At 41.7% G+C, this 23,523-nt stretch overlaps 1 protein-coding gene across 1 annotated transcript in view; it reads right to left on the bottom strand.

The window, feature by feature from the left end:
- The window catches only part of SLC9A2 (solute carrier family 9 member A2), a 34,633-nt gene that overhangs the window by 1,117 nt on the left and 9,993 nt on the right, over window positions 1-23,523 (bottom strand). Inside the window, exons 3-11 of the mRNA XM_077814348.1 lie at window positions 21,734-21,984; window positions 13,111-13,328; window positions 11,271-11,473; window positions 10,304-10,393; window positions 8,934-9,004; window positions 7,742-7,903; window positions 6,803-6,902; window positions 5,774-5,905; window positions 3,640-3,730 (exon numbers count right to left, since the gene is read on the bottom strand). Coding sequence (XP_077670474.1) covers window positions 3,640-3,730; window positions 5,774-5,905; window positions 6,803-6,902; window positions 7,742-7,903; window positions 8,934-9,004; window positions 10,304-10,393; window positions 11,271-11,473; window positions 13,111-13,328; window positions 21,734-21,984 — 1,318 coding nt within the window. The remainder of the gene's footprint in view (window positions 1-3,639; window positions 3,731-5,773; window positions 5,906-6,802; window positions 6,903-7,741; window positions 7,904-8,933; window positions 9,005-10,303; window positions 10,394-11,270; window positions 11,474-13,110; window positions 13,329-21,733; window positions 21,985-23,523) is intronic.

Here is a 23,523-nt window from a genome sequence, read left to right on the forward strand (position 1 = left end):
GTATGTCTCCTCAAGCTGGAATTTATACCTCCAGCTCAAAGTGTAGCAATGTCCATACTGGGAAAGTGTCAGGTCTGCTGCATTTACTCCCTCCCCAGCCCTGAAGAACTCCCACTGGGAGTGTTCCACAGATATTGCTTTGGTAGGGTTTGTATGGGCAAGAGGGGTGGATGAGCTGCTCTTTGCGATGTTTTGCCCTCTCTGTGCAGCCGTTATTACACTGGGCATCCTTGCCTAAGTAAATAGTACTCAAATCACTATAAAGTCAGCCTCTGTGCATGTACACTTCTCCCTGAAGGAACTGCATGGCCCAGGGTGGAGGAGGTCCAGAGAAGCAGCACGAAGGGACCAACCCTCCACCAGACAAAGGATCTTCCCTAGGGATCTGTGGAGGTGGTAGGTCATGTCTCCTCCTCTCTACGCCACCAGAAGGGACAATGTCAAGGAAATACCATGTAGTAAATCTTACAGTTTCCAACCCCTCAAACCCCTTCTCATTGGTCTCCCCAGGGAAGAGTACAAATTGTCTCAATGAAAGCTGTGGTAATTTATCAACAAATAATCTTAAATGGTCACTGTCTGGTAGTTTAAGTTGATAATATTCCTGAAGATAGATATAGATCAAAATGATTTTCCGTTTAGCAGCATTCCTTTAAATTTCTTAATATTTTCCTCAATATTTGCATACTTTCCATAATTTTAATACTTCCATATTTTATAGCATTTACTATTTACAAATGAATTGTGGTATTTCCTATACTTAAGTCAGTTATGGTGCTTTAAATCTATTTTTAATAGTATTTAAGAGGAGTACATTGTGGGACTGTCATAGGAATGGTTCCCATTAGTACTCTTCACAGCATTTCTCTTGCATAAAGGAGGAAGAGGTCAACAAAATATATCCTCATATAATTGTCCATCCACCCACATAATTTCACAGAAAGAAAACCTTTCTCCATCTCTGGTGGCAGGCTTATTTCTTTTTTTTCTAAATGTGTCAAATTATATATTTTTTGACAATTGAATAATCTTGAGGCACATTTCCTTTTCAGTGTTTAATTTTAGGTGACAGTGGATGACCTCTGTAGACAGAGCTACAGAATAAAAGGCATCACTACACTCCAGGAGAGCAAAGACATAATTACCAACTTGCAAGGACATGGTCCATCGCTAAACTTGTGGGGGGGTCATATTCCACTAATTATGGTGGGCAGTATGGTCTGGAAATGTCACTGAATCTAAATGTAGGTTTCAGAGTAGCAGCCGTGTTAGTCTGTATCCATAAAAAGAAAAGGAGTACTTGTGGCACCTTAGAGACATGCTTGAATAAATTTGTTAGTCTCTAAGGTGCCATAAGTACTCCTTTTTAATCTAAATGTATTGCATCTTCCCAGGGGTAGCTCCTGATTGTTACTTTACGTGGGAGAGAATCAGATGGAGCTCATTCTATCTACTTATAAATTATAATAAAAATAATATAGAGGGCAAGCCAGAGATGTTCCATTGAAACCATTTTTCTATGGAAAACTCAGATTTCAACAAAACGAAATTTTTCACAAAGGCTGTCTACTTTCCATGGAATATTAAAAAAAATTTGGTGAGAAACCAAATGCCTAAACACCGGTTTGGCAAACACTGAGATATTTGGGGAGTGAAATACACTACAATGTCCAGAAAGACACATCACCCAGAGGGAGTCAAATTCATTCACTGACCAGCATTCTGAGCCAGTTGCCATAGTAACACTCAGCTTGTTAATAGTGCTTCATTTATAGCACAAAAAGCACTTTGCAAAAGAGAGTAAGTAGTATCCCCATTTTGCAGATTGAGAAACTGAGGCACAGAAAGACACATTGATATGCCCAAGGTCAGTGGAAAAGTTAGGACACTCACAGTCTATTCCCAACTCCTGCCAGATGTTCAATGACCTAGCCACTGGTTATGGCTACTGTTCACCTGGTTTGGACTAGTTGTTCTCTTTGGACAATAGTCTGTGGATCTAAGATTTCATTCTTTCTAATGCCTGTGACAATGACTCTGATCTGCTATGTATGGGTTGTAATGCAGAGAAGATACTCATTTTTTAGCATCAAAGTTTGGGGTGAAAGGAGAAGCAGGCCAGATGTTAGCATCTAACCTCATCTTTATGGGGGAATCTTTAAAGGAGATAATCCCTATGGTGAACATATAAACAGAGAAAATCATAGACACCGAAACACAACAGGGGCCTGATCCTACAAACCTTCACTCACGGGACTAGGCTTGACTCATATGTGCCTGTTCCCACTGAACTAAATCATAATCTCTTACTGATTTCAGTGGTACAGAACTGCTACCATGCGAAATCTCGTTCACTTTTATGGAAGTAGTTATGTAAGGACTACTCTCATGAGTAAGGGTTTGCAGGATTGGGCCTTAAATGCAGATATCCCTTGGTATTAAGAAAAAGGGAATCATGGGGAAAAGGTGTTTGTATTTTGAAGACATGGCCTAAATATTTTGCTTTTCAAATCTTTGTTGTCCTGATTTACTTATTTGTGTTGTTTCTTCTGACTCCCTTTTCAAATGATGTGACCACTTTTCTCTTCCTCTCACCCACTGAATATAGAGAGTGGAATCCTGGGCTCACTGCAGTCAATGGCAGAACTCCCACTGGCTTCCACAGGGCCAGGATTTCACCCACAGGGTCCAGGCTCTTGTTCTCACCATTCCCCCCCAGCTCGCCTCCAATTAAATATATTCTGCCACCACCAAACTTTATTGGAGCAAAAAAGCCACTTTAATTCAGCTAATTATCAATAACTTATTTCATCTTAATTTGTAATTAGCACTGGCATGTCTTAATAGCCCCATAAGAGCAGTATTTGCAATGGCAAAGTAACACAATACCATCTTAGGCAGTGGTCCCCAAATTGTGGGGCACGCCCCACCTAGACAGCCGCGGAGGAACATTCAGGGGGGCATGCAGCGGGGTCTGGGCCAGCTTCCACAGGGGGCAGGAAGGGAGTGCCATCCAGGCCCACGCTGCTCCCAGCCCAACTCCGCCCCCAGCTGCAGCTCCACTCCACGCCCAGCTTTGCCCTTATTCCTTCTCCACCCCCAGTTCAGCCCCCAGCACCACCTTCAGCCCAAGCTCCTCCGCTGAGACTACTGTGCAGTAATGGGGGGGTTGGTGTGAACAGATTCCATTCCTGGTAAGGGGGTTGGGGGCACTGTTCCTTCTAAGCTTCAAAAATTTGCACAGAAGAAATTTTTTGCGCACACAAAATAACGTGTCAAAAATTAGAGGGAACCTTGGCTGGGGGGGAAAGTGACAGGAAAAATATGGGCACCACTGCTCTAAGGTGACATTACAAAAATACTTCCTCTTCAGCTGAATAGTGCTGAGGTCTCAAAAACAACTGAAGAAGTTACTGAATCTGTAGTTTAGGAGCAAGGATATGGGCACAATCCTGCAAACCCTCACCCAAGCAAGTAGTCCTTACTCATGTGAGTAATCGCGTTGATGTGAACGCTATGGCTTGCACGTGTAAGGATTACTCATATGGGTAAATGTGGCCCTATCTGGGGAGTCTGTCCATCCCAAATATGCCATATAGTAGGCCGTGCTGCCGTTGGTATCAGAACATGTTGCATTACCTCTAAAAGATGTTTTATTCCTTATTCGTAATTTCTCTGGCAGTTTAGCGTCTTTAGGCAGGGACAGAAACCGTGCTGCTTTGGAGAGAGCCTGTATAAATAAATGCAGGAAGTGTTAAATTATAGTAGAGTGAAATATCACATAATGAACACCAGAAACACAAGGGAGATGTCTGAAAGAGTTTGTCTACTTTATGAAAAGAGCTGAAGGTTAAGCTGAGGTTAGTAAACACATGATAGTTGATCATGATCTTTTCCCACCAGAGACCCGGGTTAATCTTTTGCCTCAGTTTAGCTGGCTGAGGCCTGCCCTACCCAATGAGAAGCCTAAGGTTAATGTCAGCCAGCTAAACTGAAATAAAATATATTAATATGCATCTATACTAGAGAAAAGGTCTGGATAGGTCAGAGTTAGTTACATGTTCATTAATCCCAACCTTTCCTTGACCACTTTTGCTAATGTAGGAAAACCCAAAGTCTTTCTATACACAATCCCTGTTTAGAACTTTATTACTTAGTTATTAAAATTAGCTCAAAGTTGAAAGTTGGCTTACAAACTCTCAGAGCAGGAATAAATCTAGGCCCTGATCCTGTAATCACCTATATATCTGAGTAACTTGATACATGTGAGTAATCCCAGTGAGGTCATGGGGCAACTCATTGCATAGAGTTAAACACATGTAAGTGTTTACAAGAGCAGGGCCTAAAGACCTAGCTCCTGCAAGGTGCTGAGCCATTAAAATCATGTGGAGTTGAAGACACTCAGCAACTAGTGGTAGGTAGCTTACTGCATAGGACTCTTAATTTTTTATCTACAATTTCTCAAGTGAATCCAGTTTGTGAATCACTGTCAAGAGAATTTTTTATATAACTTTTAAAATCTGCCCCCCTTTCCTGTCTACCCATCCCACTCGTGTACCCAAAAGAAACTTGAAATTGAAATCCGTTTCCTATCAGACATTTGTCCTCTGGATACTGCAATGCTACGCATGAGCCCTGAGCTGAAGGCATATTGGTTAAGTAAAAAAAATCCAGCATTATTTAAGAAAAATTATTTTAAAATTTACTGTCTGTGCATTTTGACAATCTGACTTGGACCCCCTGTTCCTTTTCCCACCCACAAAATTTCTTTGTCCTGTATTTCTCTCTGGCATCCCTGACTAGTAAATCAGTTATTTGCATGATCAAGGCAATGTGTAGCCATGGCTGCAGTGACAGAAAAATACTGTGATTCCAGAACAAGGTCCAGTATTACACTAAATGCCATGGTAGCCTCAATAATGATAACCAAATACAGTAATTCTCGCAGATGTCACTCTGATCTCAGCTGTAACAATGAGTACAGTAATTACAAAGTAACCATGGAATGCAACAATAAATATTCAAAGAATGGTTAATTTTCCATTCTCCTAAAGTGGGTAGATGGATTGATTTCAAAGCAGCTGCCAGTGTGGCCTCTGCTGGAAGACCCTTTCCCCCTAGTCTTTCAGATATGACCGGAAGTTTGTGATTATTTCAGTACAGGTTGACTCAGCCCTTCACATCATTTGAAGCAGAATAAATTGCATACCATGCAATTTACTTGGTGGGGAGAGGGGTCCTTTATGTGCCTCCTCAAAGCTGGAGGTTTTATATGCCCTCTGTGGATATTGCAGAACGCCTGGCACTTTTCAAATGAGGGGGTTGGTCTGCTGAGCTTGGTCAAAATTTCTCCTCTTTACATTGTTGTGGAGCATCCTATGGACAGATTTTCTGCCTCAGTGCCACTGTCTATCTCAGCCAAGCAGGCTCTATTAGCATACAGCTGTGTGTCTGTCATGCTATGTGTATGAAGTTTGTGAAGTTCTTTTTGTGGACATTTCAGATGACAGCTGCAATAGAACCTCACCCTACAACATGTTCCACCCAGATGCAACTGCATGGCTCTCTGTGGAGGTAAATGGGGCTTTGCACAAGCTCCAGGGCTCGTGCACAGAACAAGGTGCAAGATCAGAGCCTAAGTGTCAGTATTACAAATGACTGATTTTTACATGTTCCCTTACACATTCAAATTTTCCTGTGTTTCAGGGGGACATTTTGCATGATATTTAGCTATGACGAGTTCTTTTCTACAAACATACTAAAATGCAAATACCTGTTTGTCCCTAGACAGGCTGCAGGTTTTCTTTACACTCTCCCTCAGGCTGTGCCGGCGACGGATAAGAATTTCTTTGGCCTGTTTTTCACTTGCATCTGCAGCCAGGCTGTGTCTGTTATATGACATTGTCTGAAAAATAAAGGCAGTGGTAACATTTTCAGAAGCACAATGGCAAATGCATTGAAGATTTATAAACAGCACAAAGTGCACTCTTTGCTTTAATGTTCTATTAAGTGTCACAAATATCTTGCAAACCAAATCACATTAAACATTGATTAAGAACAATCTGAGTGATTAGGTCAATGTTCCTTTAGTCATCTGTTCCGCAGGCGTTCTGTTCGGCACCTGCCTTTGTTAAATCTGCCAATATTTATCATGAAAAAGAATTGGGGGGAAATGGCTTCATACAGTGTTTATGCCAGACTCACACTAGCTCATTCAGTGTGTCAATAGAGGACACTCGTTTGAAGGTGATAAGATCAGTCACCAAAGGGGGAGAATATTTTCAGCTCCAGCCAGCTCCTCATTTGAACACCTTCCAAAAACACAGACACACGAGCCATTTTAGCCACAGGAGGGTGTAAGTACCGTGTCCTTTTTGCTTTTAGTTCACGACTTTCTCAGCTCATCAATTCGTACTCTCAATAGAAACAACCGCACAACCACTGAAAATGAGCAGAGCAGTCTCACATCAAGAGCTGACCAAAACACTGGCATGACAGAACTGGGACAAAACTGGAGTTTGGTTTCATGGGGCTGTGTGCACATGACCCTTCAAAAGTAAAGTAAATAAGCTGGATGTAATGTAACAATAATATTTAGCAGCCATACAAAGGTATAAACACCAGTAAAGCCCTTATGGCTTATTGTGAACATAAAAGAGACAGATCCTCAAGTGGCATAAATCCAAATGGAGCTCCACTGATTTTCACCGGCTGAGAATCTGGTCTGAGAATGGATTTTACAGATAACCTTTACATTCAAAACTGATGTGGGACATTCTATTAAGTATAACTTCACCCTTACTCGATGTCGTATTTGATAGAGATTCTTTGTTAATATTTCTCGCATATTATCCATTTCAGCAGGGGAAAGCGGCCTTACTTTATCTTCCAACAGATAGTCACTGTTGCAAAGTAGAAAAAAAAAGAGAGCTAGAGAGAGAAATGCTTAATACCTGATCATACAAATTAAAATTACCAATTTTCTTCCTTAGAGATAAAAATAACATTTTACACGGGGGGGGGGAGGGAATTTTTTTTTTTTTACAAGATGAAGGTGTAATCCTGACTCAAAGCTCAAAACTCACCCAAAAATGTCATGCTCTCTCAAAATTCTATACAGGTTGGATTAAACTACAGATTTGATTGAGGTACTTTTCAAAGTGCCCCTGAAACCTCCTTTCCAGCTGCTGTACCCAGGGCTGGCCCTAGACTAAATGGACCCCCCCCACACACACACACCCCCAATTTGTTAAACTTCTGAATAACTTACAGCAACCTGAGCCCAGCGCCCCCAAGCCCAGCACCCCGGGTGGTCGCCTGCCCCTAAATCCGGCCATGGCTGTACCAGCTGCTTTCAGAAGACCAGGCACTTTCCCAAAAGTTAGACTCAGCTCCCTATGGGAATGTGCTGCACTCTGGGATACTTGTGCCATCAGGCTCTCCAACCTGAAAGAGCAAAGGTCACCTTCAGTCTCTGTGGGCTGAAGGTGAAACTGAGCAACAATGAATCCCTTCACTTCTCTTAGTGGGGCAGTGCCCAAGCGACCCCAAAGCTACAGCCATCACTCTCACTGATAGTATTCATTTCATATTCATTGTGGGGAAAATGGTAATTGCACAGTCAGTGTCAGGCAACACTAGGATACCAGCCTTAAAGAAGAGATGATCCCTGTACACAAATGGTGTAGTATAATAAACCCACACACCTACATGGAGGTTTATCCACACTGGCTTTACTCACTTGAGAGAATCTGAGGATGGGACTGTACTTATCATCCCACTTTCTGCCATCTCAATGGCGTGTTTGATTTCCAGCTTCTTGTACAGGGAAACAATGCTTGATTTGGGCTGGTTCTCCCGGATTAGAAGTCTCCGCAGGAACTTATTGTCAAATTTTTTAAACCTGTGGGGGAGGCAAACCAACCCGACCAGTTAGATTCTGTTACAAATAGTTTGGGAAAGCAAATATTCCACGGCTGCAGCGATGGGGATGGAGGTTACTCCCTGCAGGATGGATTTCTGGCATGTCTATCAAATATCATTGAATGAGGTAATCAAGGATCAAGTAAATCTTTCTTTTTGCTGGGACTGGCCTGTGTTTGGGCTCATACATTCATCCTCTAACAGTGACCTTTAGCTTTTAATTGTGTTGGCTTATTGACAATTATTATTTTTAATTAGCCGTTTGCCTAAAAGACAAAGGGAGCAGTAAATATTACTGTAATAGCGACAAAAAGGCCTTGGCTTAAACTCATTGCCTTTCATGCTCTGAACTTTTAATGGCCCCCTGAAAAAGAACATTCAAATTTGTTAGAAGTTCTCGCCTCTAGTGCAGCAATTGGATGCTTACTGAACCACTATTGATCCTCCTTCTCCTTACTAAGTTTGAAATAAAACCATCCAGAACCGGGCAACAGACAATCCGCTGTTCAGATATTCAATTCTTTCAGGCACCTCAAAGTCAACTAGTTCCTGAGTCTTCCTGTGATAAGAGCCAAAGGATTCTGACTGGTTTCCACCAAGCAAGGAGCTAACCCTGTGCTTCAACATTACAAAGCCATACAGGCTGGAATAGCAAAGCAGGCTGGGGACTACAGGTTTAGACAGACTCTCAAAAGCCATACAGAAAACATTGCAAAAACAGCCAGAAATGGGAAACGAATAGTGTGAGGTGATGGAATTCCACAGCCATGGGTCAGAGGGCTGGGTTTTTTACCTAGCCTTAGGGTTTTGTTCTGTTTTCCTGTAGTTTTGTAAAACTGTTTTGTCTCACGGTGTAACCCACGCATGCTAAAACCAAAGCAAACAGGAGTAAAACCCTGAGGCGTCAATCTGCTGCCTGACCGGCTGCTTTTGCAATTGGTGGGCCAGCTCATCCACTCAGCCAACTTAGTCTCCCTTCTACAGTGAAGAGTTTTAAATAACATTCTTACTTATCTTTCCAAAAGTTGTGACCCCAGTGTCCGCACACATCTTCAATTCCCGTCTTCACATGATCAAAGAACTAAAGGCAAAAATACAGATTCATTATGAATTCCCACAGACATCATTTAGCTTGCTCTTAGATATGACATTTTAACAATAGCTTAGTTAAATCACTGAAGTCTTGTCTATATTAGAAAAGTTGCACCAGTTTAACTCAATCAATTCAAAAGTCAATCAAGTTAAAACAGTGCAAATCTGTAAAGTAGAATCATAGAACCACAGGGTTAGAAGGGACTGCAAGGGTTAATAGATGCACTTAAACCAGTTTAGTCTGTGTTGAAATTGCTTTAGGTTGACTGGAAGGATTGTCAAGTGCTTCAGGCACTAGCCTAGGACTCAGGAGACCTGGCTTCAATGTCCTACTCCACCACAAACTTCCTGTGTGACCTTGGGGCAAGTCACTTAAGGTACATCTACATTGCATCTGGGAGCAATCCTCACAGCCCAGGGGCACAGATTTTTGTTAGCGGGATTCATGCTAGCGTATATAAAAATAACGGTGTAGATGTTGCTTTGATGTTGTAACTTGGGCTCTCAAACTGGGGTGTGTGGGAGAGGCTTAAGAGCCTGAGCTCCAGCCCCAGCAGCAAAGTCTACACGGCTATTTTTAGTATACTAACGTGATCCCCGCTAACACAGGTCTGTGGACTTGGGCTCAGAGGCTCGCTCCTAGATGCAGTGTAGACATATCATCAGGCTTAGGCCGTTAAAAGCATTTAGGCTCCTAAATTCCACTGAAATCAACTGGAGTTAGGTACCTGAACACCTTTGAGGATCTGAGCTTTCATCGCTCTGTGCTTCAGTTTTCCATCTGTAAAATGGAGATAATAGCACTTCTCTACTGCTCCGAGGTGTGCTGTGGGTAAATACATTACAAATTGTGATGCAGCCAGAGTGGGATTCACAAATGTATTTAGGCACCTAACTATGGGAGTATGTATCTTAGATTCAGAGAGAAATTGATGTAAGGTAGGGGTAAACGTGTTTAAGTGTATCTACATTAGGGTTTGCACTGATTTCACTAGTTGAAGTTAATATCAGTTTAGTTAAACATGTGCCACTGTTCTAGCATAAGCAAGTCCTAAAACTGCAGCAAATTCATATATAAAGCGTAAAAGGAATGTAATTTTAGCACAGCAGATCAACAATTTAGAAAATGAACACTCCAAAGGCTAATATATATACAAAAGAAAGTTTATCTCCTTGTGGCACAGGCTTATTACAGGTCAAATCTGGTCCTACTGAAGTCAATGGGAGCTTTGCAATTGCCTTCAATAGAGCCAGGATTTCACCCTATAATGCTGAAGTTATGGCATACCCGATTGTAAATTTCTTCACTGACAGCTGGCTGCTTTTTATTCGATCTTTTAACATCAAGAAACTCCACCAGTGGGCGAATTGTTATTCCCTGTACAGAAAACAGAAAAAAAATCCTTGTTTATCATAGACATAAAGGAGTAGAGACATACATTTCAGTCATATGCCTTCTTTTTTTTCAGTCAGAACTGTGACAACCAGCCTGAGGGTCCTCATGGCTCCCCAAAGACAAGTATGGTACAGTAGTTTCAAATATGAATTCACCCCTGTAATTAGCAAGTGTTGCATTTAGTCGGCAAAGTGCTCTCTCACATAACACAGTCCCCACTAGCAAATCAGAAATGAAGGGAATCTCCAAACTAAGATTGATGTCCATAAAAAAAGGATGCATTCATCTGACAAATCCTATTAGTGACATGGCACTTGCTAACGGCAACCATTTTTTTCCAGTAAAAGTTTTTCAAGAATTCCACGATGAAGAAAAACAATCAGCTTTTGAAACCAGAAGCAAATCTTTCATAATTCAAACACAGATTTGTTACATTCTCCATCAGCTATTGTTTTAGAAATTAAAATTCAGGGCTGACTAAATAGTAATATGGAAATTAATATCCAAGAGTAGGTGACAGTGGAATTTCTGGTTAGTATTTATCCTCAGTTGGTTATTTTAAGAGAAGGCACCAACTTCTGGCTTGCCCAACATGCTGTGTTGGCTTTTAACATTTACTTATGGAGGAAATGTCTTCTTTTTATTTTAATGCTACTTACACATTAACATAAGCTGTTAATAAATACCTGACACACCTTTGCTGCCTAGCTGCTGGCTACACTGCATTTTTAGGTATGGTCATGTGACAAAACCCTCTGAAAAAGGCTCATTCAGGCAGATTAAACATTTTGATTTTCTTCTCAAATGCTTCTTCACAAAACATCTGGGAAACAAAACCTGACAGGAGGAGAGTTCTCACCTGAATGAAAACGGTAAAGAATATCACCACAATAGTAGCAGTAATGAACAATTTCTTTCTGGGGATCACAGCAGCAGGAAGCAGAAAGACAAGAGAAAAACAGATGGCTCCTCGGAGACCTCCATAGGCAATAATGAACTGGTCCTTAAAAGTTAGAGGAATTGTCCGGAACACGTTAATGATCTGAGTCAAAACAAAAACACCTGAGGAAAGGATGAAGACAATAGTCTTAGGGAAAATTGAGGTGACATGGAAAGCCTCATCATTACTGATATTTATTTTTATGACACAGAGTTTATTTGTTTTTGTGTTTTTTTTTTTAAGAAAGGAAATGTCTGTTTACCAGATTGAGAGATTTTTAATTTAAAATGTTGGTAACATTTTCAAAAGTGCCTAAGAGACTTAGGAGCCAAGTCCTATCTTCAAAAGTGACTTAAGCACTCCAGTGGCTAAGTCTCATTGAAAATGAATGGGCTTTAGCTCCTAAGGGCCAGATTTACAAAACTATTTAGGCACCTAGGTCCACCCGGTGAAATTTATATAAGCATGAAAGCTGGTTAGGTGCCTAATTCCCACCTATGGGAGTCTATGGGAGCTCAGTTAAACTCCTAAGAGCTAGATTCACAAAGGAACTTAGCCATAGTGGTGCTGTGTGTCACAACACCTAACTGTTAGACAACTAGAAATCACCAGCATTCACAGTCAGTTCCCCAGCCAAGCTAGCCTATGGGAGATGCTGAGGAGAGGGTTGTGTCCTAAGCCCTACCTTTCTCAAGCTCAAAGAGTTAGACACCTAAATCCACATTGGATAGAGGAACCTCCCTCTGCTTTGGATTCTCAGCTGTGAACTCCCTTGAAATTAAATTCCTATGTTGTTTTCTGCAAGAAGCCAGAGGGGAGAAGAAAGAGGAGCTCCCACGTAGCTTTTAGTTCAGTGGCACAATACTCACCTGGGATGTGAAAGACCCCTGTTTTCAAGTCCTCCCTCCCCTTGAGGGGGAAAAGGGGATCTGCCACTTCTCAGGTGAGTACCCTAGTCACTGGGCTATGGGACATTCTGATACGGAGGTTCCCTCACTCTCCTGTTGAAGCTGTTCCACTGTTCCATATCATTAAAGAGGTACTGAAGGAGAAGGAGAGGACCTTGGGTCTCCCCCGTCCCTGGTGGACACTAGGTGTCCTAAACACCAGACTATAACTGAGCAATTCTCAGCTTTTGTGCTTTCACTCTCTCTGGTCCAATGACCCTTTAATTATTTATCCACAGTGGAACAGCTTCAACAGGAGAAACTAAGCCCCACATCAGAATACCCCATAGCCAGTGGTTAGAACACTCCCCTGAGAGCCAGGGGATCCCTGTTCTAATCCCTTCTCCTCTCAGGGACAGAGGGGACTTAAGCTGGACATCTCCCACATCCCAGATGAGTACCCTAGCCACTGGGCTAAAGGTTATGAGGGAGCTTCTCCTCCTCTTCCTCCTCCCCCCATTTTGTGTGAGGCCTGATTCAGTAAGCAGACTGGATTGGGCCTGCAGGAGAGTTAGGTGGAGAAGCACCTATCTTCCTCTGGTTTGTGCATTACTCCAGAGTTTAGGCATACAGACACCTAACGTGAGGCTGCAGTGCGCATGTGCAGAGGTAGAAACATAGGTGTCTACAGAACTTTTAATGCAAAAACTCAGGCACTGAGCAAGTTTGACACCTATAGGGTTTGGTGGCAGCTGAGGGGGGTGGGGCTTGTGAATCCCGGTAGGGCCTGATTCTGAGATTTAGGTGCCTAAATGCACGTTTCACTTGTAAAGAATGCTCAAGAACAAAGTTGGATGTCAAGACTTTCTTACCCAGTGCACGCCAGATCAAACAGAAGAGGAGGGTGAAGCTAACAAAGGCCCAATTCCATTCATGGTTTTTTCCAACCGTGGACACTCCCATGAAAATAAAGATCAGGGTCTCACTGACACTGCTCAGCATCTTCATGAAATACTTTATGGTTGTGTAGGACTTCTGGGAAACATTCTCCTCCACATACTTATTCATGGTCATGGCACAAGCTGTTATCCTGCAAAGTTAAACATTAGCATTTAGTTTATTTTTTAAACCCACTCATCTAAAGAGAACCCTACTGCAATGTTCAGCTGGGAAGGACTCCCTTCGATATTGGTCATCTCTTAAATAAAAAGCATAATTAATTCTACCAATGACCTATTTTCAATTATATATGTAGAATGTATTTATCGAGGGTTTTTTTTCACAGAGATGTGTTTTCTAAAGAAGTATTAGTTTAGAGAATCATTTCTGACAGGCTGATCCACACAGCTAAAATGAAAGGCCCTCTGCACGGTCACTCAAGATTCTAATGGTGAGCTTTCAAAACAACCCCTTCAAAGAAACACAAAGCAAGACATCACACCTGTCCTTCAGCATATGTATGTTGCCAGCATGAGTGACTGAAATGGGGATGCTCATTACAATCATCCAACATATGAGGGAGGAAGCAAAGCTTACTAAGACAGACATAGACAGCAAGGGCCAAGGACCTAGTAGTTTCTCTCTATTAAAGAACAACATCCGTATTTCTCCCTTATTCCTCCATGTCCTCTGATAACAGGTATTTCTATGTCCTTGTCCATGATGGTCATAACTCAGTATAATAATCTATTTCTGTTCATGGACTGACTCTGAAACAGGGTAAAAATCTCAAAAAGATCTTAACGTTTCAGAGTAGCAGCCATGTTAGTCCGTATCCGCAAAAAGAAAAAGAGTACTTGTGGTACCTTAGAGAATAACCAATTTATTTGAGCATAAGCTTTCGTGAGCTACAGCTCACTTCATCGGATGCATGCAGTGGAAAAACTGCATGCATCCGATGAAGTGAGCTGTAGCTCAAGAAAGCTCATGCTCAAATAAATTGGTTAGCCTCTAAGGTGCCACAAGTCCTCCTTTTCTTTTTGCGAATACAGACTAACACGGCTGCTACTCTGAAAACTATTATTTTTAGTGCTGCAGCACAAGCCCCGTGAGACCAAGTAAGCTGATCCACGCTCTGAGACTGGCTGATGCAGGGTGTTGTTTGCTGTGTAGATGTATCCCTGGTGTCTTCCAGTTTTCAGATGGTACTGTCCCTTCAGTATTCAGCAGGCTGCTCAACTAAACCTTTAGTCGCCCAGCACTTATGTCATAATGGAATATTGCAACCAATTTATGAGCAGGCACAGTGACATCCAAATAGATGGACATAAATGTAGGAAGCTAAGTGACTAAGAATTTACCTCAAGTGTGTGTGCTGAGAGCATGATCCCTAGCTGAGATTGTCAAACAGCTGTCCCCACTGTGCTTAAGGGGATATGCTACCACCAATACAGCTCTTTGCTGATTTCCCAATTAAAAACTGGCTTCATATAAACCTGCATAAGAGTTTTTGGTCAAAGCACATGAAGCCCAGTGGTTTGCAGATAGAGATGGAAAGACATGTATCTATTTTGCCTTTCTGCATGTGGACCCTGAAAAATAGCCTGTACTAAAGCTGCACATCCCAGCATGCGACCATAATTCAATTCCTTATGTGTTTGACATGTGTGTTACAACACTCAGAGTCATAGAAAATTTGGGCTAAACTTGGACCTATACTCTTCTGGTATTTGGGACATGGTTTTCTGTTCTCCAGTAGGATGATGCCTCTTGTCTGTCTGTTGGAGACTTTCAGGGCAGAGGGCACTCAACTGAGAATGTTCAGCCCCTCGTCACAGAGTCCCACCTTTGAGACAGCCTTATCATCCCTGTCAGTCATAACCGCCCCACTGGGGCACGGAAGAAGTGGCACTCATAGAGAAAGGTCAGGCCAAACCCATTGAGGGCTCTAGAGATCTGAATCAGCATTGTTATACACATCCAAAATTGAAAGGAGAGCCAATGCAAGGTACAAACACAATGAGACAGTATGTGCTCCATAGTATGCTGCAGTCGTCCAGTTTGGAGGTGGCACTACAGGATAACCAGGACTAGGACTGTCTTCTCGTGGAAAGAGCAAACTAAATGTCCTTGAACACCAAAGAGGGAAGAAGGCATTTCTGGTGATAGATCCTATTTGTGCATCCAAAGTCAGCAGTGAGTCCAAAGTGACTTCAGAATAATGCACTACTTTGAGCAGCTGTGGGAAGATGACAATGGGAGAAGTTGAGGTTGTAGTTGCTGACACTTTCTCAAAATGTTACCCTCTCCTACTAAAACTGCTTCTATCATTTCCTGATTTAGCTCGATCTTTTGTCCAAGTTCCAATTTCCTTCAGATACTGGGAGACAGTGTTGTTTGCTCTGGATGAGAAAAACTAATAGCTGATTATATTAAGTCCTTGACTCTTCTAGGATCCCTTGGCACAGCCAGAGCCATCAGTGACTGATGAGTCTTACCCCAGTCGGGGGGGAATCCAACTCTTCCCTCTCCTTCTGGCAGGCAGGGCTGAAGCTGTGTGCTCTGCTGATCCCTGACTAGCGGAATGGTCCCCAAGAGAGTGCAGTATGATGAGTGGAACTGGGAAAAGAGGGTAAGGTTTTAGGAGGGAATGAGTTTGGTGAAGAAACAGGTGCCCAAAAATGCAAGTTGGGTGGGGCTAGGGCTAGGCTAGGCCATTACCACTTACACAGCAGATCCTCATTGTGCAATACTGGCCCCAGCATGCTTAATAACAATCTCTTTCCTACAATGCTGTCTTCCTGAAGGCTCACTTATTGCTAATGAGACAGAGACCAGTCAGTGCAATCTGGAGCAGCCATTTGGCTCCTCTAATGTGCTTTGAGGCCTGGCCCTGTCCCTGGACAAGTTTAGGATGGAGGAGGAATAAAGCTGGTTTAGAGTTACCTTTGCATCCCCTGGCCCTCATCTGTGCTGAGCATGAGTTTGACATTGGTGAGGATTGTGTCAATATCTCCTCATTGTCTCCCCAGTGCTTTTATGCAGTGTTGAGTAAAACTGAAACTAAGATGTAGTCCTCTGGGTCCCTACAGAGGGACTCTTTGGAAAGAGGAGCTCGTCATGACAGTCCAGGACCTGTCAGAGAAGAATGGGTGAAGATCTCATTCTTCCCCCCTCAACACCTTTGGTTTAGCTTGAATGTATTGTCCATGATAATGTAGCCATTGTCTTTTGCCAGGACTCACTAAGGTTAGCCTGAGACAAATCCCAGAAGGCTATGTGAAGAAGGGTGTCTAAGCAATATAATATTTCACCTTCCTAGCTCACGAAAGCTTATGCTCAAATAAATTGGTTAGTCTTTAAGGTGCCACAAGTACTCCTTTTCTTTTTGCGAATACAGACTAACACGGCTGCTACTCTGAAACCTTCCTGGCTTTCTGATTTATTGGAAGCCTGACCATCACAGTGTACAAACTAAATAGAAAATGAAATGAAGTGTTAGATTCTATTGATTACCCTCTTAAACTTAATTTTTATCATGATTACAGACATGTAGGAAAGCCCTGCAACTCCAGGGTGAGTCAGCCAGTTCTGGGAGCAGTTTGTTTTTGGATCCTGAGCTAATGGAGACTCTGTGTGCGGATGTCTGAAAAGAATCTGTCACCAGATTAATTTGTCCCTCTGTAACTTAATACATCTCATATTTTTAACCACTAAAATTTAAAGGGACAGCATCCTCATTTTTTATATTTTTTTCCAATACAATATTACTTTCACTTATTGCATGTCAGTAACTGACTTAATTCAGTAATGTACGGGGATTGAGTCGTGCTAAAAATCTTCATTAATCTTCAAATGATGAATATGCTACAATTAGTCAATGTGTAATTTTGCATTTGATAGCTCCTTAGATTAGTTACTTCTGTTTGAACAAAAAAATCCTATGTGAGTTTCTTCATTTGGCAAAATGAAATTACAAGATAGCTACCAAACTTCTAAAAGGTGCAAAGTACAAATATTATTTTAATATTTTCTTTCCAATGGAGGTTAATATCGTCAACATAACCTGCGAGTGGGAAAGCCTGGGTGTTCTCTTCATTTTGTTTTGTAGTTCCTGTTCACATCCAATTTACATGTAGCTCCTGCATTCTTTGCCCTTAGACTGTTGAGTCTGCCATGTTAAAATCAGGAAAAGAATAAAGGACTGATTACCATCAAACTGTATTTTGTCTCCCTTTGACGAATGTAAAACCACTTGCACTAACAGTGCAGGTTTTGTTGTGGCTGGAATAAACTAGAGCTCTGTATTAAATCCTCAAGTTTCTTTGACGTACTAAACTTAACGGTCGTTTCAGTGCGTGTTTCTTGTAGGCTGTTCATTCATTGTTGCAAAAAAAGAAACACATATTAATAGTTCTGCTGTTTCACAGCCCTTCTAAAAATTATAAATAGAAAATGTAGCCGTATAACTTGAGGTGGCACTAGCCTGAAAAGTTCAGCTCCACAGCGACTTTTTCTCGTTCATGGTTTTGATTCAGGCCCAGCTCTAATTACAGCATAATACATGTCCTCACCTTCAGAGGACAACACTCTAATCGGGACTATCTAGGAGATGATTAATCCATTACAACCAACTATTTTTGATGAGTCATCTGGCCAGGAGTTATAAATGGCTGTTTCAAGAATCACTTGTCCCCATGACAAGTATGTTGCATGGGATATTTTGGTTAAAAGGAAAAGGCATTAACTCCTTTTTTTCCTCTTCTCCTCTGACTGCAATCAGTTTCACAGCTGCACACAGGTGAGGAGACAGGGTCAATAGATATTATTTATTCGATAATGCTGCATTTTCTTTCCAGTAATTTACCAGTGCCACAACTTTAATATGTCAGTTTCAGAGTTTCTTCCATTCAAGTTTCAGAGTAGCAGCCGTGTTAGTCTGTATCCGCAAAAAGAACAGGAGGACTTGTGGCACCTTAGAGACTAACCAATTTATCTGAGCACAAGCTTTCGTGGGCTACAGCCACTTCACTGGATGCATAGAATGGAACATATAGTAAGAATATATATATATATTTTGCCATAGAAACTGTAAGAGGCTAATTAATTAAGATGAGCTACTATCAGCAGGAGGAAAAAACTATGTTCCATTCTATGCATCCGATGAAGTGGGCTGTAGCCCACGAAAGCTTATACTCTAATACATTTGTTAGTCTCTAAGGTGCCACAAGTCCTCCTGTTCTTCCATTCAGGTAAATGGAAACTGGATTTTAGAAGCTCAGGGCTAAGTGGCTGTGATATATGAAAACCTACAGCTGGGGGGCGGGGAGAAGAATGTCTTTGAAAATAATCTGAAATTAATCTTTGAAACAGCATGTTTTAAATTAAATGTACACAGCCTTCCATCTGCACTGGTACAGTGATTCACTGTTCAATCATCTCTGGCACCTGCAGCTATCATGTATGCTTCAGACATGTCAACAACCTTTTCCCACAATGTAAGGATCCAAGACTTCTACCTGGATGATAGAGTAAACACCACTTTCAACCTCATTTTCAAAACAGAGAATATTCTGATTTTCTAAATAATACACTATAGGACTGTTCTGATATTTCATAACTTCTGTCTAGACAGCCACTAGACAAAAGTGGCCGGGTTTAAAGTCTTCTACAAATGATGAAACGTCTGGCAGTGCTGTCTTCTCCAAGTACTGCACTGCAGGGTCAGCACTCACTGGGAGCCCAAGTCCTGCTGTGGGACTGAACCCACACCTTCTAGTCTTTGCTGTTCAAGATGACTAAACAGATGACAGAGGAAAACCTGGACCTGCTATTACATTTTTTATTTCAATGCCATACACTATATGCTTTTTGTGCTTTATTAAATTAAGAGGTAGAATATGCTTTTGCCCTCTGCCCAGTGTATGGGGCAATGCATAACTGCACTGCCCCCAGAGACCCTCTGTCCATATTCTCAAGGGGGAGAGAGGAAAAATAGATGCACAGTGTCTGCTTACCCTATCCACAACCGGAAGGCCCAAGTAGACACCACAGAAAAATAAAGGGGGAAGGGAGCTTGCTCCCCAAATGGGCCCACAGGTCAGGCTATGAATGATCATTATTAATCTATTCCAGAAATGACTGAGCACAGTATTGTGGATATGGCATGTTATGGCTAGGAGTAAAATATTTAACAATATGAAACAAGTTCAGAGTAAAAACACATTCAAGATACCTTTGATGATAAATATATTGTGGTCACATAGTTGGAATAGTAATAATACTACCTACCACTTCCTCCATCTTTCATACCCACGCAGGGACCAATCACATGCTGACACTAAGGCTGTCATAGTAATGAATATTTATCGATACAGCTGTATACTTTCAGTATTATTCTGCCCCCATGTGCTTATTCCATTTATACATTAGGAGACATGCACTGTAATTAGTTTTATATTAGGCTCACAATGTCCAGTTCAGCATTTTCATGCAAACTATTATGACTTTTTTATATAATGCTTCACTCCCCTGTTTGATATGGAAGCCCTTTAAGTACATGCTGTCAATGACATTTGACTAAGAACAGAAGGAAACTGGCAACCACACAAATGCTATGAATAGCAACCAGTGGAAGAGATGGGTCATTTCAGAACTAGGTCAAATTGGATTCGTATATTACTTTATTTCGGTTCATATCTGACAAAGAAACACATGCACCCTTCAGTTCCTTACATCCATTAGTCTGCCTCCAGCTGCTTTCTCTTCTTCTTTTTGGGGATGGGGAGAATATTTCTATGTTTATAGTACTTAAATAATTAGGGTTGTTTTCCCCATTTAATTGCTTCTTGGCCCTGGAAAAACTTAAATTACCACACCAGTGATAAATAAACAATTCTGTCTTCAATCAGATACTAGAAAAGATTCTAAAAACAACAACAATTTCACCAAGTATTAGAGATACTAAGTAGTAACTTTTAAATTTCATAAAATGTTATCACTTCTAAAACCTGACTGCCTCATGGTTGTCACAAGAACAATGCAATACTTAAGTGGTGAAAGAAGATTGTTCTTTACATAATATTGCTTGGAATTACAATAAACTGTTTTAATTTATTTGATGTCATGATGGTCTTTTCTAAAACTGAGGTCATTACAGGTCATTTTATGCAGTACAGAGAGGGTGACTTAGCTCTTCCTAGTGAAGTGCTATAGGGGAGTACAACAATACTTTTATCTGTCAGAAATAACACAGAAAATATTATTTTTATATGTAATTACACCCCCACCCCCCCAAGGGCTAGACTCACAAAATGACTTAGGAGCCTAACTGCCACTAGAGGTGTCTAAATTCAAGAAACAGGCCCACTGGGATTCACAAGGCCCCTGCTCAGCTGCCTCCAAGCCCTGTAGGCATTTAAACAAGCTGAGCACCTAATTTTTTGCAGTAAAAGTTCCCTAGGTGCCTATGTTTCTGCATGTGCACTGCAGCCCCATGCCAGTTATATAGGGAACCTAGGTGGCAAACTCTGGCTTGGAAAATTCCAATGATTTTTCTAGGCACCTAAAAGTAGGCATTTTGATGCTCAAGGTATGTCTACACTGCAATAAAAGACCCACATCACAGCCCCAGCTGGCCCAAGTTAGCTGGCTGTGGCTTATGGGGCTCAGGTTGGAGGGCTTTAAAACTGCAGTGTAGACATTTGGGCTCAGATGAAGACCAGGCTTTAAGAGCCCGCAAGGAGGGAAGGTCTCAGCTCCTGGGCTCCAGCCAGAGCCTGAACATCTACAATGCAATTTTATAGCCCCACAGCCTGAGCCCCACAAGCCCACATCAGCTGACCCGGGTTTTTATCGCAGTGTAGTCGTACCCTCAATGTCATCACGCCTACGTTTTTTTATGAATCTAGCCCAGTGGTGGGCAGCCTGCGGCCCGCAGGATAAATGCGGCCCATCAGGGTAATCTGATTGTGGGTCGTGAGACATTTTGCTGACATTGGCCGTCTGCAAGCATGGCCCTCCGCAGCTCCCAGTGGCCGCGGTTCGCTGTTCCTGGCCAGTGGGAGCTGTGGGAAGCAGCAGGCCACAGGGATGTGCCAGCCGCCACTTCCTTCAGCTCCCATTGGCCGGGAATGGCAAACCATGGCCACTGGGAGCTGTGGGGGGCCGTGCCTGTGGATGGTCAACGTCAGCAAAATGTCTCGCGGCCCACAATCAGATTACCCTGATGAGCCACATGCGGCCTGCGGGCCGCAGGTTGCCGACCACTGATCTAGCCCCAAGAAGCAAAGATCAACAGTTATTATAAGATCACTTTAGAACAAGATTCTGAAATTCTTACTCCCATTGGTCCTAATCTTACTCCCAATTTAGTAAATGGAAGTTTTTTCATTTAACATTAATGGAACAGCATTGTCTCCATTCAACAGTACTTATTCAAATAACTTACTACTCGTTGTGAGGTACAGGCTGCAGAATCTAGCCCCCTCACTGATGTCTCATTTTGCGTTGCCATTTGGTACTATTATTACTAAAGTACCTTTTTCGTGTACTTACGCCATAATGCCTGAGAAGTGAAACATTTCAGCTGTTATATATGACAAGAAACTGTAGAGGAAGACAAAAAGTGGCTCAATCACTCGGATTTTATGGGTGAAACGGGTTGTAAATGCTGCCACAAATCCCAAAAAGATTCCAATCAACACTCCACCAATCCCCACTACAACGAATTTAGCAATTCCAGCAAATACATCAATGGTCTCAATTGTGTGCATCTGGCAGAAAGTCTTGAACAAATTGTACAGGACCTACGGAGAAAAGAAAGCACATTACTTTTCAAAAGCCTTCCCATTTCCTCTCAGTGGCACTGTAGTCCTGCATTCTAATGGAAGACTTTGTATTTTTGTCTTTACCTTGAATTCACTTTAAAAATATGCTACTTATATACTTATAATATGTATTTATATATTATTTTTATCCATAGATCTCAAAGTACTTTACAAAGAGGTGTAAATATCGAAATTCCTGTTTTGCAGATTAATTTTGCAGACATTGAGGTACAGAAAGGCCATCTGACTCGATCAAAGTCACTCAGCAGGTCAGCGGCCACACCAAGAGTAAAACCAAGTTCTCCAGATTGATGGAAATTCCTGTGTCCCATCTATGCTGCCAATCATTTTCAGATTTCCTAATTTCACATGTTCCCTGCCTGAGGCAATATTTTCCAGACTCACATTTTCGCAGGGACAAAAAAAAAAAAGAACGATTTGTTTGATCACCAGTCAAATCAAGTAATTTCATTAGACATTTGAGGCTGTGGGACAACAGGTCTGAAAACATATCTGCTCAGCCGAACTGTGACAGATGCAAACCCTAAATGGCCACAATGCCGCTCCTGCCAACTTCTGTTTAGAACAATATGGAATGTGATCACCTGGGTTATATTTTGAATACAATCAACTGATTAGAGTTGTGCAAAATCATGACCAGAAGCCATAAGTAGGCCCAATGCCAAGATACTGGGCCTTCTAACAGTCATTCAGATATCTTTAAACTCTCACGGGCTCTAAAGCGGAACTGAATTGATTATAAACTCCCATTGACCGCAGGTATTCTGACTCTGAAACATTTCTGGATAAAAATAGAAGCCCAAACAATGTCTAAAAAAGACCAACAAGAGACCTCAAAGGAGCTGCAAGGTGAAGTTGTTAGCATGGTTGGTTCATCTGCTGAATGAGGTCTGTTGGCCTCATTCGGTAGGTCCATAAATTGTGTCCTCTATATCTGACCCGTACAGGCTCAAAACCTCTGTGATAAATGATTCTCTTTAGCAGCAGGTAGGCAAACATGAAGACTGTATCAAAGATCTGCAGTCTGGTTACAGCACCACCACTGCAGTGTATGCACAGAATGGTGGGTGGAAGTCAGTGTCATTTTGATCATGGCACACGTATTTCAGGCCTCAGAAACAGTGGGCTTTTTGGCATAGTGTGCTCATTTGTGTTTAGGTTAGATGCTGAAGAGTGATTGTTTTCAATAAAAACAATTACACAATGAGAAGGCTCCATATAAACACGGAGAACAGCCATTCCCCAAATATTCATGCAAACAGAAATGTCTTTGCATGAATGATTATTAAGAGTAAATAAAGACAGGCATAGACATGTCTGAACCAAACAGCCATTTGGAATTGGAATTAATATTTGCCTGCGCTGTTTTTGCAGTACTGTGTTTGGCCAAGCCTAATAACATCATAGGCATGGATAGAGAGCCTCAGCTATAAACTAAGAAGAAAAGTCAGGCTTTAAGAAAAGCTTTAAAGACAGGATGTGAGTCAGTGGCTTGGA

Source organism: Eretmochelys imbricata, chromosome 1 (assembly GCF_965152235.1).
Source record: "Eretmochelys imbricata isolate rEreImb1 chromosome 1, rEreImb1.hap1, whole genome shotgun sequence".
NCBI classification, from domain to species: Eukaryota; Metazoa; Chordata; order Testudines; family Cheloniidae; genus Eretmochelys; species Eretmochelys imbricata.